Source organism: Carcharodon carcharias, chromosome 13, assembly GCF_017639515.1.
Source record: "Carcharodon carcharias isolate sCarCar2 chromosome 13, sCarCar2.pri, whole genome shotgun sequence".
Lineage (NCBI taxonomy): Eukaryota > Metazoa > Chordata > Chondrichthyes > Lamniformes > Lamnidae > Carcharodon > Carcharodon carcharias.
Window position 1 is genome coordinate 115,183,033 of NC_054479.1, and position 18,568 is coordinate 115,201,600.

General features: G+C 41.3%; 1 protein-coding gene across 1 annotated transcript in view; it reads left to right on the forward strand.

Moving 5' to 3' along the window:
- The window catches only part of LOC121285595 (voltage-dependent calcium channel subunit alpha-2/delta-1), a 711,948-nt gene that overhangs the window by 63,288 nt on the left and 630,092 nt on the right, over positions 1 to 18,568 (forward strand). Inside the window, exons 2-3 of the mRNA XM_041202183.1 lie at positions 6,063 to 6,144; positions 11,686 to 11,802. Coding sequence (XP_041058117.1) covers positions 6,063 to 6,144; positions 11,686 to 11,802 — 199 coding nt within the window. The remainder of the gene's footprint in view (positions 1 to 6,062; positions 6,145 to 11,685; positions 11,803 to 18,568) is intronic.

An 18,568-nucleotide genomic window follows, 5' to 3' on the forward strand; every position in this document is an offset into this window, starting at 1 on the left:
TTGTTTTCATAAGAGATTGGTTGAAGGAATTTCAATGTATTGAGTGTTTCTTTTTATCAATGAGATTATTTTTTAAAGTAGTGACATCTATAGATACATTATTTTATGTTAGAATGGCTCCTGAAGTTTGCCCATGATGGATAGTAGGCAAGTTGGCATAGAGGAGGTAAGGGCAAAGGGTGGTGGGTTGGGGCATGGGTTGGCATGAGTTGGCACTAGTTTGGCATGGGGCTATAAAAGATTGGGGATGACTGGGGCATGGGTTGACATATGGGGTATGAGAGGCCATGGGGTATGGGTGGAGGGGCAAAAGGTGGCATGGAGAGTATGAGGAGCCTTTGGGATTGGGTAGAGGGGCATGAGGAGGCATTGGTTGGCATGGATGGGGAGTGTGTGGGAGGTGAGGGGGTGAGGGCTGGAATCCTGTTTTTTGTTCTGATCTTTCCTTAATAAAGTCAACAAAGTGCCTCCTTAATAAGTCAACAAAGTGCCTTCCACCCAGTCTGCCTCTGCACTCAACAGCACCTTGTTCCAGGTGCATTGGGCCTGACTCCTAATCTAGCCTTCCCCTGGGAACAAAAATCCAAACTTCTGAGACCCTTTATCCCGGGTCCAGTTGGTGGAGTTGGGAAATTCTCCCTTTCTGCACTTCTGACCCCGGGGTGAAAATGTGTTCATGTCTCTGGGGTGGGAATGGAGATGTCAGATCTTTATGGAGCGGCAATAAACAAAGCTTAATTATACAACAGTCAGTCCTGCTGAGTTTTTCCAACATTTTCTGTTTTTATTTCAGATTTCCAGCATCTGCAGTATTTTTTCTTTTACTTTTCTTTTATTTCTACCCATTTTATTATTTTCTACTATTTCAATACTATTTTCAATATTTACCTGCACCTTGAGTCATTAGCTATTTTTGGCATTTTGATTCATATATGGAGATGAGCGAACCATCTGGTCTCACCCAGCAGGATTGAAGACCCTAGGATGAAGAGAGAAGAGTTGAGCTCAGAATGCAAATCAATGCAATTCCAAATGTGTTGATGGCTGTCAGTGTGCAGACTGCCAGATGTTTAATTGGTGGGAGGGGAGAGGGATTTTGATGCTGCATGCATTTACTTTAACAAATGTTCTAGTTGAAATTAGAGTTCCCCTTACTGAAGATGGAACTCCATCGCCATGCACAATGCCAGACATGCCTGCTGTAACAGATCAAGACAGTGACAGCAGCAACTATGCAGCTTTTGTGTTGGCTCTTTTTGTGGTAGCAATGGCAAGGGGGGAAAAAAAGCAGAAATTGAATGCAGATTCATAGGAACAAGAACCCGGCCAGTTGTGAACCTCATTCCTACCTGAATCTGGATGGCAGTTCCCACTGTTGACAAGGAGTGCTGGTGTGTTGGGGCTGTGGGTTGGTGGTACTGCTGGATTTACTGTGGTTTTCAGGTAGTTTACCACTGGCTTCCAAATGCCATCTCTTTAAAAGAAAATTAGTTTATTGGAAGATACAATAATTTGGGGGAAAGCTTTGAGTATAAAGTCGAGCAGATGTGAAATTCTATTGCTTTAAAACGCGGCACTAGCCAGAAGTCTTCATTCTGTGGCTGTGGTGCATGCACAATAGGATTGACAAGGCTATGCTACATCAGCTAGGTCCACTTGTATGAATGTGACATAATATTATGCAGTGCTTCTTCTATGAAATGAAAATACGCAAAGATACCAAGATATTAGCCCTTTTCAAAAAGGCAGTTGCTTTTTTAAAAGTTCTATTGTGTCATTTCTCAGAGATAAGGCAGCACCCAAGGGAATCCACGTATGACATGCAGGGTGTTCAAGTGTAGCTGGTTTTGTGAGATAGGGTTTGGCTTATGACCACTTTCATTGTGCTGATTCATTTGTGACTGGTGTAAATGACTGACTAGATTCTGTATTGATAAACAGCTGGCAGAACGGCCAACAAGATTAAAACATATGAAGGCAATGCCTGATTTAGGTGCCTTACTTTTTATCACCACATATTTACATTGCAACTAGGCTAACGTTTACATCACTGAAATTGTGGGGAATAAATGCCAAGATGCCTTTGATGCCTACCTGCTCATGTTCAAAGGGTCATGGGCAGATCCCACAGTCTGAAAGATTTTAATGGACTGGAGGGGCAAGAAGGGTGTTCACGCACACCAAAGGTGCCAGAACGTTTGGCATAAGTTCCCAGGACTGGAGAGAATGTCAGGTCCCTATACCAAAAGAGGGTTCTGAATTTCATCAAGGTCTCCAAAGCTGTTAAAATATTTTGGAAAACAACATTTTTTATCTCCCGTGATCTGACCCTGAACCTTTAGGCGGGGGCCATTTTCACCACTTAGTCACCCAGTATTCCTAGCTTAGGTGTACCATCGGTGACCATAATATGGCCCCTTAGCAGGCCTGGGCTCCAGTGTTTGGAATCTGCACTTCTGCCTGGATTCAGTTATTCTGACTCACTGCCAAGATATCCAGGATATTCACATGGGAGCAAAGCCTCTGCTTCTCCCTTACATGGCATTACTGTAAGGTGGCAACAGCAGAAAAGTGGACTTCAGTGGATGAACTTACTTAAGGAACTGCCATATTATGGCCACTGTTGGTACACTGAGGCCAGGAATTGGTGAATGTATGGCCATTTTCAGTTCCTGACATAAAGTATGAAGTGATCCCGGTTCTGTCGTCCTGACAAGAAATAATGCATTCTGTAGAAACCCAGATATATGTTTAACAAAGGCAATTTTGTTTACAAAAATGTTTGATGGCTCAAAAGCTGCAGTTGGATAATTCAACTCTCTGCATTATTTAGGGCAATGTTTTTCCCCAAGGAAAAATTCTTTATTTTTATCACTGACTTTTTTTTCTTGGATTAGCAAATTAAAGCTTTCCATCTTTGTATTTTCTCATGCAAGGATATCTAGAAGATTGTGGGTCGTAGTGTACATTTATTTTGCTCAGCAATATTTTTAACATGCCTGTATTATTTATCTTCTTTTAGACAGAGAAGGCAGAATTTTTTGACCTACTTAATCTCATGATGAGTTTCTGTTTTCATCTTCCAGATGAATAGATAAAACGTTTGGTGCCTTAAAGAGGCAATATCATTGGGCTAAAAAAAAATAATGCAATGACATTTTATTAGATTCATAAAACAAGGAGAGTGCCGTGATATGATTAAGGTCACAACGATGTCATTGCACCCCTCATTGTATCTTCCGCTGGACAGTAAAACAAAGCATTTTTAATTATGGAAGGTCCAATCTTCTTTGCCAAAATTATCCTGTAGCCTGAGCAAACATTCCCCAGTAGCTAATGTGCTAACATTACTGCAGTCATTACAGAGCAGGCTGATTAAGGTGATATCCACCCCCGTGACCATTTGAATCTTGAATGTATATTTGTTTCTGTCATTAATTACGTAGACAGAAAAATCACAAGAGTGCATTATGGCATGGTAACATAATGTCTGTTTCGCTGGACAAGTAATCCAGAGCCCTGGACTAATAATCTGGGGAGCATGAGTTCAAATCCTACCATTGCAGATTGAGAATTGAGAAGTCAGTTTGAAATAATATAAGAAATTAAAAGCTGATCATAGGGATGTGCCCAAAATCTTCTAACTCAAAAGTGACACTGCTACTAGTGAACCAGGTCTTACGCCTAAACCAGATGTGATTGTAATTTACACCCATATAGGCGGCAGCTTGATGTTTTGCTGTATTATTTCAAAATATTTTAAACATCGTTTTGATTTTACTTCTGTCATTGCAAAACCTGGTTTTACTTAATATGAAATTTAATACTAAAGTTACAGTTTATAACCCCTGTATTGATAGAGCAATCACTGAATTTTGAAAAATCCTTTTTTCTTCTTCAGTTAAGTTAATTTTGATGTTATCTTGTCGCTGAGTTGCTTGCAGCTTTCTATAGTGATGTGGGTGGAAGCGTGAGAGTTGGATATCTGCCCACAACCTCTTGAGCCAGCTGTTAAGAGATGTTTGAAAGCAGTCAGGGCAACTCCACATGCCTGGGGGGCACCTGGTACAGTGGATATTGGCAACCCACCAAGTGGGACATTGCAGGCTAAGTGAAGTCCTCATAGTTCTGGAAGTGGGACCTCGGTACTTTGATACTCAGATAGAGTAGCCTCTTGATTTCATCCAGTGCAGTTTCTTTATGAAGGAGCTCTAAAGTCCATTCATCCACCTATTATGCTCTGCCCTTGGGCTGGCCTTAGTTCATGTCTCATAAATTAAATTCTTAAGCCATTTACTAGGAAAGGATTGGTGAGGTGATTTTGTTGCCTTCTTCATGATTTTAACTTTGGAGCATCTTTTCTGAGGTAAGTTGCAACCAAGGCTAAAGAGAACCGTCTCTCCTTGACAACATATACTTTATTTGATGCAAGTACCCCCACAAGATTCGACATTCCAGTTCATAGCTGCACTCTAGCCTGTACTCGGCAGTGCTTTTTGGAATAGGGCCGGAACCCAACCCATTTGCACAAAATTATTATTGGCCCGCTTGCCTCACGAGTGAGGAATCCTTAGTGAAGCAGGCCCAGTGCCTGCTTCAGTTATCCTAGGCCAATTTCATTGAGCGATAGGCATTAGGCTCTTCAGTAATATTTATTACCGCTGACATTATTCTAGTCACCACTTGCTGGGGCTATCTGGAGCAAGATTTAAACTCTTCACCTTCAAAGGCAAGAATTATTTCACTAAGACAAAAAGCTCACTCTGTTTCTTGATTAAGAACTCTGGATCACTTTGTGGAAAGGGGTGATATTTAGATTAGATAGTGAGTCCCATTCTATACATTTTCCTTCATTTACTTTAACAAAAAAACACTTTGGATAAAAATACATTTCCAGATGAATATGTAGGAACATAGGCCAGGATATTGAGGTTGGCGAGTGGGGGTGGGGGGGGGGGTGGGGGGGGGGGGGGGGGGGTGCGGTGGGGACCCGCTTGCTGATGCGTAAAATGACGCGGGATGACGTCAGATGGAACTCCCAATGTCACCCCACATCATCTCAATTTTCAAGTCAGCGGGGGCACAGCTGAATCAGCTGTGCGCCCGCCGACCTGTCAACGGCGTTTTGAGGCCATTTAAAAAGTAATTCAAGTAGTTAATGGACCTGCCCGTCCAACCTTAAGGTTGGTGGGAGGCCGGGAGCCCTGGCGGGCTTCAGAAAAAGCATAAAATCTCATCCACGGGCAGGGTGAGGTTTCATGAAGGCTTTTAAATTTTTTTTTTTATTTTTGAATAAAATTGATGGACATATCCCAACTCATGACAGTGTCACATGAGGGGACATGTCAGGGAAATTTTATGCTTGTGCATTGACCATTTTTGAATTTGGCGCCGATCTCCCTGAGGCAGCACTTAGCCTCAGGGAGATGAGTGTGCTCTTTCGTGTGCACGTGCGATAGAGCGCACTCCCGGATTAGGGAATCCCTCCTAACCTGCACGGGGAGCGCTATGCACTCCCTGACGGATATCACGCTGGGCGGGCCTTAATTGGCCCGCCCACGTAAAATAGCGGCTCTCCTGAACTTCCCCCCCGAAGGGGGAAAATTCTTACCTTAGATACAGGAGCAGGTAATTCAGCCCCTCATGCCTGTTCTGCCATTCCATTAGATCATGGCTGATTTGTACCTCAACTCCATTTATCCTTTGATCCATGTGCCTTGATAGTTTTACCTGATGAAAGCCTATCAGTCTGAGGCCTGAAACTTCAATTCACCCAGCTTCCACAGGCTTTTGGGGAAGAGTTTCAAATTTCTATTACCCTTTGTGGGAAAAACACATACAAGAGAGGTCAAGTGGAAAAATCACAGCTTAATAAATAACAGGGGTGAAATTTTTACGTTTAAAGTTTTTCTCTTCAGAGAAAGCTGGGTTCTCACTGACTGCCATTAACATGATTAAGCCAAGCAGAAATTTCTGTGAAGATAATATGTCCGCTATTATTTACATTTGTGACAATCAATGCCACAAACCATTGATCTAATCAGGCGTCTTTTATCTTGCAGTATACGATCATGGGCGGAGAAAATGAAGGAAGACCTTGTAAAGTTGGTACGTACTTCTAGTGGAGTGGATCAGATGGAACAGGTAAGAATAACCAACATCAGGTTTCTCAGCTACAAAGTCCCACAAAGTTTTGTTCTCCCCAGGTAGAGTTTCAGTACCTTTATTCATGCAGGAGTTAGGTCTGAAGTCCAACCGACAACGGCTTTACCACCCTGAGTTCCATTGGTACAATATCCACCAAAAGGCATTCTTTCCGGATCCTTCACAACATTTGCTTCCGGAATCAGCCTGTTTGGTCTCCTTTGCCAGCTGCGCCATGAATTTCCACCTTAGTGGTCCTGCACTGACAGCTTTAAAACATTGTTCTCTCTCTGCTGAAAAGAAACTGCTCTTTTGAGAACCCTGTGTCCTGACCACAACAGGCTGAAATCCAACCTTCCAATTAGCTTCCATTTCACTAGCAACCAAAGGCATATGTTCATTTTTCTGAAATGTTGTCAGCCAGGAATCCAGGACTGCACACCTTTTCCCAGAAAATTAAGGCTTTGTTTTGCTTTCATTAAGGAATGTTGAGAATGTAAGCTTCAAAACCATTTTATCACAGCACTTACACCACCAGCGTGGCTTAGTGATATTGTCCAGAGGCCCAGGGTAACCCCCTGGGGACCCTGGTTCGAATCCCATGGCAAATGGTGAAATTTGAATTCAATAAAAGACTGGAATTAAAGGTCTGATGATGGCCAAAGAACCATTGCTGATTGTCATAAAAGCCCATCTAGCTCACTAATGCCCCTTAGGGAAGGAAATCTGCTGCCCTTATCTGGCCTGGCCTATATGTGACTCCAGATCCACAGCAATGTGGTTGATTCCTAAATGCCTTAGGGCAATAAACGCTGGCCTAGCCAGCGACGCCCAATGGAGTAGCTTCTCTGTCAGAAGAGATTGTGGGTTGAAGGAGAAGTGAGATGAAATAAAGAGGGTTAGGCATGAAGACACCCACTTCATCTTCATTGGCTTCAGCTCCTCCACTAGCCAAGGCCCTTCTCAGAATTGCCCCCACTGTCTCCTCCACGGCAGTTAGAACATGCAGGCGTCTCTGGTTGTGTGCCACCTTGCCTGGTGTCAGTGAGTGATTTGCAACTTGTGTGGGTGATGTGGCTTGAGGCTTGCAACACTGCTAATTGTGCAATGCACCGTCCCTTGTTGGACCCTCTACATATTGACCTAAAAAGTTCTCCTGTACACATTTCAAGAAATCCACTCCGTCCAAGCCCTTAAAACAATGGGCAGAATCTTGCCCTCAGATGACGTGCGGGCTCCACCAGCTCAGCGGCTGGCGGACAGCCAGCCCCCGCCACTGAAACGGGGCCCGCTGCCATTTTGAATGGGTGGGCCAATTAAGGCCCGCACAGCGGCCTGCGCGACAGGAAGCACTATGCGGTTCCTGTTCGGGGGAGGGAATCCGTAGCTGTCAAAGTGCACTCTTTCGCGTATGTGTGCGAAAGAGCGCATTGCTCCCTGAGGCAAAGTCCTGTCTCAGGGAGATTAGTGACAGGCAAGAAAAGTCAAAAAATAGAAAAATTAAAAAATTATTAACATGTCCCCCTCATGTGACAAAGTCACACGAGATGGGACATGTTAATAAAAAGGACATAAACTTTATTAGACTTTTTAAAATTGGACATGAAACCTCATCCCGCCGATGGATGAGGTTTCATGTTTTTTCAGAAGCCCGCTGGGGCTCCTGGCCCGCCCGCCAGCCTTAAGGTTGGATGGGCAGGTCTTTAATTATCTTAATTAGCCTGTCAATGGCCTCAATTGTCTATTAAATGCCTTACATCCTTTAAAAAGTACCTGGATGAGCACTTGGCACATCATAACAGTCAAGGCTATGGGTCAAGTGCTGGTAAATGGGATTAGGTAGGTAGGTCAGGTGTTTCTCACGCGTCAGTGCAGACTCGATGGGCCGAAGGGCCTCTTCTGCACTGTGATTCTGATTCTGTGAGGGTGAAGTAAAGATTTTTAATGCTAGGTCTGAGTCCTGATAGTTAAAGAATGTTGGTAAGTGAGTGATAGGAATGTGGTGGTTTGAGAAGCTGCTGAAGCAGGAGGTATAGTTGGTAGAATGTGTCATTTGAAGATGGACTTCCGCCACTCGGGTGTGATTATTAAACTTCTTTCTTGGAGCTAAACATGTAGCATTGACATCTTATGCCATTGCCTTCTGAACACGTGTCTGAAGGGCACCGACCCCTTCTGAGTTTACAGGACCTCTCTCCTCTGTTCCATCTCTTTCACCAAGATCTCCAGTGCAGCATCTGAAAATCGTGGTGCACGCTGTCTCCCATGGTCAGGAATTTTTGATTGTTGCCTAGCACTATTCCCAATGATCTCAGCATCTCTATTAGCCACAATGTTTTTTTTTTATTCATTTACAGGATGTGGATGTGGCTGGCTAGGCCAGCATTTATTGCCCATCCCTAATTGCCCTTGAGAATGTGGTGGTGAGCTGCCTTCTTGAACTGCTGCAGTCCATGGGGTATAGGTACACCCACAGTGCTGTTGGGGCCTTACCTTTAAGAGGTGCAGGCTAGCTTTAATAATTCTTGCAAGCAATCATATTACTGATGCGTGCAGTCGCTGAACAGTGCTGTTAGTGCAGAAATCATTATAGAGTGCTGCCTGTATTATACCGAATGGGTTAGGTGAATCACAATCTCCGTGCCTGTTTTGGGGGGTTTTCTGGTTTAACCCCACATATTTTCTATTTATTCTATTGTCTATTAATATTTTCTATCACTCCTTCAATGTTCAACTGCAATTATAAATAGGATGTTGTCATTTTTTAATGGGGGAGTAGGTGGGGAGGAAAAATTCATGTGGGCTCTGCCCTTTAGGAAAATCATACCCTAAGTAGTGAGGTGACCTCCCCTCTCAACAAATGGGTGTGCCCCTTTTTAATTCAGTTGTAGGCAGCAAATCTGTTTTATTTCCACATTAGTTACAACCAGTTCCTGCTGAGTCCTGGGCAGTCTGGCAGAAAGAGTTTCGGACACCAACATTTCTAGTGTTTTGGGGATAGTACTCACTATTTGTGCTGGTTTAAAGTCCTCTAATTTATTGTGCCAAGAACCAGATGTAGTTTTGTATCTGTGTTTTGCTACCCACTCACTGCACCAGTAGTGTACTGTGACTGCAGTGTGGACTATCTATAAGATGCACTGTAGCTTTGCCACCATCTCCTCCCAAATCAGTTACCTTCAACACCAAGGGCAGAAATTTCTCTTCAGCGTGTGGGGGCAGGCCTCGCACGCCGACGCATAAAATGATGCGCGGTGATGTCGGGTGTGTGTCCTGACGTCACAGCGTATCATTCCAATCTTTCATTCGGTGGGCACGCACTGGAGTCAGCTGCGCGTCCGCTGAACTGTCAAAGGCCTATTAAGGTCGTTAATGAACCAATTAAACAAATTGATAGAGCTGCCCGTCCAAACTTAAGGTTGGTGGGCAGGCAAAGAGCCCAAGCGGCCTTTGCATTTTGCATGAAACCTCATTCACGGGCGGGATAAGGTTTCATGATAAGGTTTCACACCCACACAGGTAACGCTACTGGGTGCACGTCATGCTGGGTGGCCCTTAATTGGACCACCCACGTAAAATGGCGGCGCACAGCTGATTGCGGGTGGCGATTGGCTCCATGCCTGCCCACGTCTGCTCCCAACTGGCCCGCCTGACAGGGAGAAAATTCTCCCTCAAGAATAACAAGAGCAGCAGGTGCAGGGGAGCACCATCACCTCCAGGCTCTCCTTCCAAATAGCACACAATCGTGATTTGAGCATTTCTAAGCAATCCTTCATCATTGTTGGGTCAAAATCTTGAAACTTCCAACCTAACAATATCGTGTGTGCATTTTTGCCACATGGACTGCAGCAGTTCAAGGAGCCGGGACAGATTGACGTATTCTGATCTTTATTCAGTCTCTCTGATTTCTTTCCATGCTTGAAGAGGATGGTACATCAGCTTGAAATAAAAGGTCATTTAAACTCTGCTGCTTAAAAATAGCCTGTTTTAAAACTATTCTAAGTGGGCAATGTCATAATACTGCTTTAAATCCATTTTTGTGTTGTGATATGAATTCTTGGTGGGGGAACAGAAGTTATTGCACGTTAAAAGCTGATGAATAAAGCAAAGGAATTTACAACCTAGTTTTCATATTGGTTTTTAATTCTGTTCTTTTAAAACTTTAAAGGAATTTGTGAACACATTGAATGGTGAACTCTATTTTATCTAAGCATGGTGGAAACTCCAGAACCATTCAACAGACAGTGGAATTTTAAAATTGGAATGGGGGCTTAGCAGTTGTAGATTTCTGTTGATAGAGAGACTGTTTGGTCTCCTCGTTGGATACTTTGTGAACTGTTTCAAAGGAGTCATGGGTAATGGCACTCACTCTTATCTGAACCTCAGAACATTTAGCAATGCAAGATCAGAAAGGGCAATTATGGTCTCGGTCTTTCTCAGTGTTAAATTTACATTTAAGTGGACCAGTTTATTTGGCTGCTTTGTGAAATGCCTGGTACATTTTTTTGCTACTTCTAGAGTTCTGATAGTTATCCTGTTCACATGGGAGCACAGGCTAAGTCTTTGGCGGGCACCCAATCTGAACGTTGCCTTTGATATGCTGGTGAACTATTAAGAATGTGGAGCAAGTTTTGAAGAGTTATTCTGTTCAGTCCTTGAGAATATGCAGTTTTCTCCTACTGCTACTCTCAACATTGTATACTGTACACTATACCGTATATAATGTACTCTGTCCATGAGGCACGCATGACTGTAACTGAAAAGAATGCATCCTTTGAGCATGACTTATCCTGAAAAACCTGTTGTCCTTGGTGAATGCATCAGCAGATGAAGGGTCAGGCTTGACATGTATGCTGACAACAACAATGTATATTTATGTAGTGCTTTTAATGTAATAAAACATCCCAAGCTATTTCAGAAGAGCTACATAAGACAATATTAGGGCAGATGACCAAATGCTTGGTCAGAAGAGTAGATTTTAAGAGAAGTCCTAAAGGAAGGAAGACAGGAAGAGAATTGGCAGAGTTTAGGACCTTGGCAGCTGAAGACATGGTCACCAATAGTTGAGCAGTTAAAATTGGGGATGCTCAAGATGCCGAAATTAGACCAGCACAGATATAGCGGAGGTTTGTGGGGCTGGGGGAGATAGAGAGATATAAGATTCAGCCTTTCCCCTCTCTATCATTTCCCTTGGCCCAGTGACGAACTGGGCACCAAGAACATTTGGAGCCCCAGTACATCCCTCGCTACCCTTCCCCCCAACTCCCCTGAACGATCAAGTTTGAGCATGCAGTAAAGGGGATGAAGATATAGCCTCAGAGACTGTTTACACACTGCATAAATAATAAAAGAGATCTTATCACAGTATATTGTACTTAAATGGGATCCTTGTGCCTAATCTCCAAAAGTTTGTCTGTTAATTCATAACTATTGGGGTGCCTTCACTGACTTAGGAATATTTTTCCATGTCTCTGTATAAATGCAACTTCTTGAACCCGAAAGATAATTGCATTGAATGGTTTTCATAACTTTATTTTGCAGATTTACTTAAAAAACAGACAATACTACACAGTCGAAACAAACAATGCTCGACGTTTAGTAGAAAGTGCGGCTCGAGAAATTGAAAAACTTCTAAGCAACAAAGTGGAAGCCCTTAAGGTGAGTACAGGAATTCTGTTAATATTCAAGGTGGATTTCTATAATCACTTCATGATTTTTAAAAAAATCTATGGGTTTGCTGTCATCAGAGTTTTTGTCACAGCAACAATGTGTGCAATTATGTGGAGCAATGCGTGAAAATGTAACATAAAGATTGTAAACAGGCCCATTAAAAATTATAGCATTGTCTAGGACTCATGAGGTAATAATGTTAAAAATCCTATTCTGATATCCGCTTAGTGAAGCAATATTACAGGGTTCGGTATTTTTCTTAATTGACAAAAATATAGCATTATTAATGTGCATATACCTTAAAATGCATCAGAAATGTGTTCTCTCATGTCACTGAGCGCTGATAGGTGGATGTGAACCAGTGTCATGTCTGGACAATATGTATCCACCATAGCTAGCCTGATATTTCTAGCCTGGGTTTCTTCATTGCTTTCAGAATATTTATTACTTGAGTAAATGCTACATTGAAAAGCTTTTCTAACCCTTGTTTATGAATTTCATTTTACAGAAGTCCTTTTATACATTGTATCCATCCACTTGCCACTCTTAAAGTTAAACAGTTATGAACCTTGAAGGGGAAAGTCTTTTAACACTTGTGTCTCAAATTATTGAGCATTAGAACTCATTCATGATTGAATTAGTAAATTCTATAACTCTTGAAAATAAGACATTTTGGGTAAAGAGGTATTGTTCCTGAGAAGTGAGTGTAACAGAATTGGTAACCTGATACCTAAGCTTTGTTCACACTAGGAATGCAAACAAAAGAAAAACTGCGCATCTGAAATAAGAACAGAAAATGTTGGAAATATACAGCAGCTTCATTAACATCTGTAAACAGAAAGGACATGTTGACATTTGGGGAACAAATCCTTCCTTGGAACGATGTCAAAGCTCTTACAAAGTGTCCACCCCCAAAATGTTAATTTGTCCTTTCTCTTTATAGATGCTGATGGATTCACTGTCACCACAGTGGTCTATTTAGACCTTCCAGGGCTGCAGACGAGAGCAATAAGACTGATTGATTGCTTTGGAGAACCGTTATCAGGAAAACAGAAACTTTATTTGTGTGGGTTTCTCAATGATAGAGTTTGGAAACTGTTACTCAAGGTGATGGGCTCTGTGTGTCAGATGCTTGACTGGCCAAACAAAACATGTAGTTTTACATTACGAGCTCATAATGAAACACTGCAATTTACAGTTTAGAATGCAATCTCAACAATAATGCTTTGCACAAAGTATTGATTAGATTTAATCTGCATTTTAACGGGTGTTTTAAAAAAAATTCTATTAAGGATCAACATCAAGAAAATAAATGGTGTCATGAGAAGTTTTATTCAAATTTTCACATAGTTATGGCAGAAAAGGGATGCCCTGACAACCTGAGTATTCTGATTAGGCCTGGCCATAAGAGTAAGAAAATATCAGACTTCTAGAGGTCTAGAACAGCGAGACAATGTAAGGTTTGATATTAGAATAAAGACTTTTAGTTTCCCATATGAAATTAAGGAAGCCGGAAAATAGAGGGAAAACGCATGAGTTTGTTAATTATTTTTGAAATAAAGCTGACCTCCATATGACAGAAATAATTCACACACTGTTTAAGGCTGTAATTAGGCTACACTTGGGGAGTGTTCTGTCCAGGTTTGGTCACAGACCTGAAATAGTATTGTCGCTGGGCTAGCAACCCAGAGACCCAGGGTAATGCTCTGGGGACCGGGGTTCGAATCCCACCACGGCAGATGGTGGAATGTGAATTCAATAGAAATCTAGAATTAAAAGGCTAATGATGGCCATGAAACCATTGTCGATTGTTGGAAAAACCCATCTAGTTCACTAATGTCCTTTTAGGGAAGGAAATCTGCTGCCCTTACCTGCTCTGGCCTACATGTAACTCCAGACCCACAGCAATGTGGTTGACTCTTAAAAATGCCCTCTGAACTAGGGCAACTAGGGATGGGTAATAAATGCTGGCCTGACCAGCGATGTCCACCTCCCATGAACGAATATAAAAAAAGAATGAATGAATTTGTGTTTTCACTCATATCCTCAGGATAAAGTAGATGACAGCATTGAAGCAAGTCCACAGAATTAGCAAGCTTTGAAGGACAACTGAGGCATGTTTACAATTAATGCTTCTGTAGCACAAATTGTGGAGAAGTGATGTTCAGGCAACGGCTTCTTACATTGACATTGCTTAAAATTAGTTCTTATCTTAGAAGTGGAATACTAGAACCACATTTTTACGGGTCATAGATTTTTCCAGTCAGATAAGGGAGTTGACATTCACTTGTGCTCCATCATGATCTAGATTGTGGAACAACAAATGTAAAAGCACCTCTCAATAAGCGAGGATCTCCAACCTCGTAAAAAAAATCTGAAAAGGCATTTTTTAGAAGATAAACTCTGAACAAGACATTACAGTATAACAGGGCTGCATAAGGCAAGGGCACACATTGGATGAGCAAGTTTAGGACCGACACTGGAAAATATTTCTTTCCATGAAGGCTGTTCACTTGTTGGAAAAGTTTGTCAGCACTTGAGGTGAGAACGTTTACTTGATTTAAGAAGTGGCTAAATGCTGCACTAGGGAGACAATACAGTTGGTATTCTGGAAGAAGGCAATCAAATGGGTTGAGTAATGCCTTCATCCAAAGCCTACTTTTTGATATGGTTAATAAAACAAATGCTGTGACTGAATTTGTGTAACAAAATGCAGATCAATGTAAAAGTTTCAGTGGCTTGTCTTTTTATTCAGAGCCATGGCGCATCCTCCACACTAAGAAAAATGTCTTTATTTATATTAATTTAGAAAGGAAAACTAATCAAGATCATCTGCATATTCTCTGTAAATCTGATGAAATAGCAGATAATAGATTATGTTTGGACATTCATTTATAATTTCTTAGTTGATTAGAAGCATATATTAGACAATTTTAAGTGTATAATGCACATCTACATATCCAATGTGCATTTAGCCCATCAATAACTACACTTCTTCACATTTATTACACACCATGTACGAAGTCCTAGGAAGATTAAATGCAGTCATTCGTAAATGTCCTATTTAGCTCGAATGGTTTAAAATTGCTCATTTCTGCACAGTGAACATTGCAGAATAAACTAATTTGCTCATCTTGAATTGAACAGGGGAAAAAATTGTCAGTCAAATTAGAGGGGGAAAAGTTAGTGAAAGATAATGAATGGGGTGCATTGTACAATCCGTAGAGCTTTCTAGCAGGATTTAACAACTGATAAATCGTGATTGTGCAGTCCAAGTCTAATACACATCATAACAGTAACAAAACAAAAAATATCTAGGTGATCCAGATCCCTGGCATGAAGTATACCCATTTGTTACATTGCTCACTGCTCAGTGGTCACCTGATTAAGGCACCTGCATTGCCATGACATCTGCTTTCCTGCTAAGTGCTGTAATTAGGAACTTTAACTCCTGGGTGGAGGAGGAAAGACAGAAACGACATTGATTTAATTACTTTTTCAAGGTAATTACAAAATTCTCTTCCTTTTCCTAAGATTGTTTCCCTCTTCCTGTGGGGATCTGCCTGAGCCCAACTTGGTTCTTTCTCCACAGCAGCACAGCACATTATGTGAAGGATCATGAATGTAAAACTGAATGTTTCCATTCTGTGATACAGTGGGCCAGTGTTCCACCAGAACTATGTGGATTTTGCAGACTATCATTTTCCTTTGTAGATTTGACTCAAGCCCAAATTGCAGAAAGAAATTTTCTTCACTCTGCCAACTATAAGAGCTCTGAATGATGATGGCCCTGGTTTTGCAACAGTAAGAATGGGGAAACAGTCAACGTTCACCGTTATTACTCGGCTGAAACTGACAGTAACTGATGGAGTCTGCACATGTGCAGATAAAAGGAGATAAATCCAGAAGTTGCTGTCAGTGATCCTATGCTTCACCAGAGGGTGCACTGTTGAGGTTCCCCCAGAATACAATCAATGAGAAATCATTGAACTGATGGAGAATTTCCACTGTTATGCTGTTCATCCCATTGTAAAAACCCTTGAAAATGTTAAACCTTGTTGAATGAGGTGTATCTAGATTTTTTCTAATTTCACAATTATTCCTGAACAGCTCCTGAGTGTGCAATTTTATATTTGTTGAATGTCAGATTTCTCCATGATAAGAAATTCCACATCTTTTGTTTATTAAAGTTTGCTTGTGATACTTTATCTTCTACTGTACTTCCATGTGTATGCCTCAGTCATTTACTTTGCTGTTTGTAAAATTCAGAATTTAAAAATGAGGAGATTCCGGGGTTTTTTACTTCCTGGTTTGCTTCAATGTGAATACCTGCTGGAGGATTGGCGCCTTGACTTGGTGCCAGATTGGCACCAAACTGATGTTGGGGAAGGGGAAAACCATGCCACAGAAATCAACAGATTCTTATGAGAAGCTTTCCTAAAGGTCATGATGAGGACCATTGCTACTGACTGCAAATCCAGCCCATTAAGATAAAAGAACAATAGGCAGAAACCTGCTGCAAGAAACTGCCTACGATTCAGTTTTAATTGATGGTCTCACTCAAAGCACATAAGGATAGTGTTGGGAAATTGTATATTGACAAATACTCTCCTAAGTTCGACATTTAACATGTATTGCTGACGGAAAGCAGAGTTTTAATTAGCATTTGATATGAATGTGTTGGTTGGCACAGGAGCATGGTGGCATTCACCGGCACTTTCCAAGCCTGTTTTTCTTTCTAAAGTTGACGATTTGGAGATTTGTTTATGTGAACAGGAACTGAGTTCACTTCACAGGTACACTTTCTCTGCCATGATATAATGTGAGTAAAGAATGCTGTTACAAGAGAATAAGCCAAGAAAATATCCCTGGTAATCAGTGTGAATAGGACAATGAGTTAACAGGTTCACCACCAGAATTTTCATTTCAACATGAGATGCATTTAAAGTGGAGTTTTGAAAAAATACTGTTTTGAAGAAACAAAAATGAAATAGTGGGAATTTAGAAGAATATATGCAAAGACATATGCTAAAGGAGAAAGTTATACAAAAGTTTTATATTTACGTGTTTGAACAAAAAATACCCAGTATTTCATTTTGAAGACATGAGAAATATTAGGACTAATTTTGTATCACATATTGACTTGCACCACCCCCCACCCCACCGACTGGACCTGTTAATTTGCTGCTTCTGCAATCAGTCTCAACTCAGTACTGCCCAGCTGAAAGAAATGGTTTACTTCTGCATTACATCTCTTAGTCATTATACTCCAGAAATCTAGTTGGTGAAGGATTATACTGGAACTGAGGCTTATATTTATTTACATAGCGAAATATTACATACATACACCTTCTAACTCAACCTCCCTATAGTTTCAGTAGGTGTCTCTTTATATGTGCTCAAGAAAACCCTGATTAATGCCCTCCACTGACATTTAATTAGGCACATTGATGTACAATTAACATAAGTCATTCTTTTTATTTACTTTCCATGGGATCTCCCAGATCTATCACTGTGTTTCTCAATTTTATTCTTCTCTGTCGGGCTTTGTTCCCATCAATAGCTCTTCAGTCAGCACACTTAATGTGATTTAATGAAGTCATTGTGAGGATAGTTAGGTGCATTGGATTAGTGTACTGTTCCTACACCTTTTGGGACTTGCTTCTTAAGTCAGCCGTGACAGATGTGATGAAAAGTTTTTGAATCCAGCCCAGGGATGAAAGTCCCTGCACTTTGCCAGCTGTATCCTATATGGAACACATTTTAGTCCGGGTCAGCCCAGTTCCCATTGAGAATGGTTCCACAACACAGAATAGCTCTCAATTCAGCACGTTATCTGAGACAGGCAAACTGTGAGTTTCATGCAGCTCATCAGACTCTCAGTTAGGTTGAGGCTGAGGCATATGTTTGGAACAGTTGTCACAACTCATTGGGCATAGTGCACTGCAATATCAAGCCCCTCTGCTCCCCAAGCCGCGACAAATATGAAAAGTTTGATTAATCAACCTAATTGTTTAATTTAGGTTAACAGAATACAAGCACCAGGTTTGTGAACTTAATAAGTAAATAACTGTTTATTGAGCAAATTGTCTTTAACCAGTGGCAAACGGGAGAAATATGAACTGCTAATTTCTAACTCTATAAGCTAAATTCTACCCCTTCTTAAATCCCTATACATACACATACAAGGCACATAAGATACACAAAAACATGGATTTTAAAGGTGGGATAAAACAGTTCAATAGAACCAATTCCGGAGTACAGGATTCGATAGGTTGGTTTTGATCGATGTCTTCCAAATTCCTTTCAGTTCTTTGTTAATTACACAAGGTGGTCTTCCAACATTTTCAATCTTTAGTTTGCTGGTTGAGCACTTGGCTTTCAATGTCTCTAATAGTGATTTTCCCCTTTTCTTCTTGACAGGAGTTTTCAGAAAGACAACAGGTTATAGGGATATGAGGGGGAAAAGCCAGCTAGCTGTCATTGTAGAATTACTGAAATCTTACATGCATAGGAGAAAGAGATTTTAGGTCTTTTCTCTTTTCAGGCTAGGAGCTATTCTGCTACATTGTTCTCAAGCTAACCCCAGTTACCTGGTCAGGAGCCAATTAAAATGTTGTTCAGGCAGTTCCCCATTAGACCAGATTCCTCCTTGGCACCATCCTGTCTTTCGTGGCACACTCTGTTCCAAGACAGTAATGTTGTGTATATTCCTCACACTGTTCCAGTAGACATGTCCTTCAAACTGAAGCCA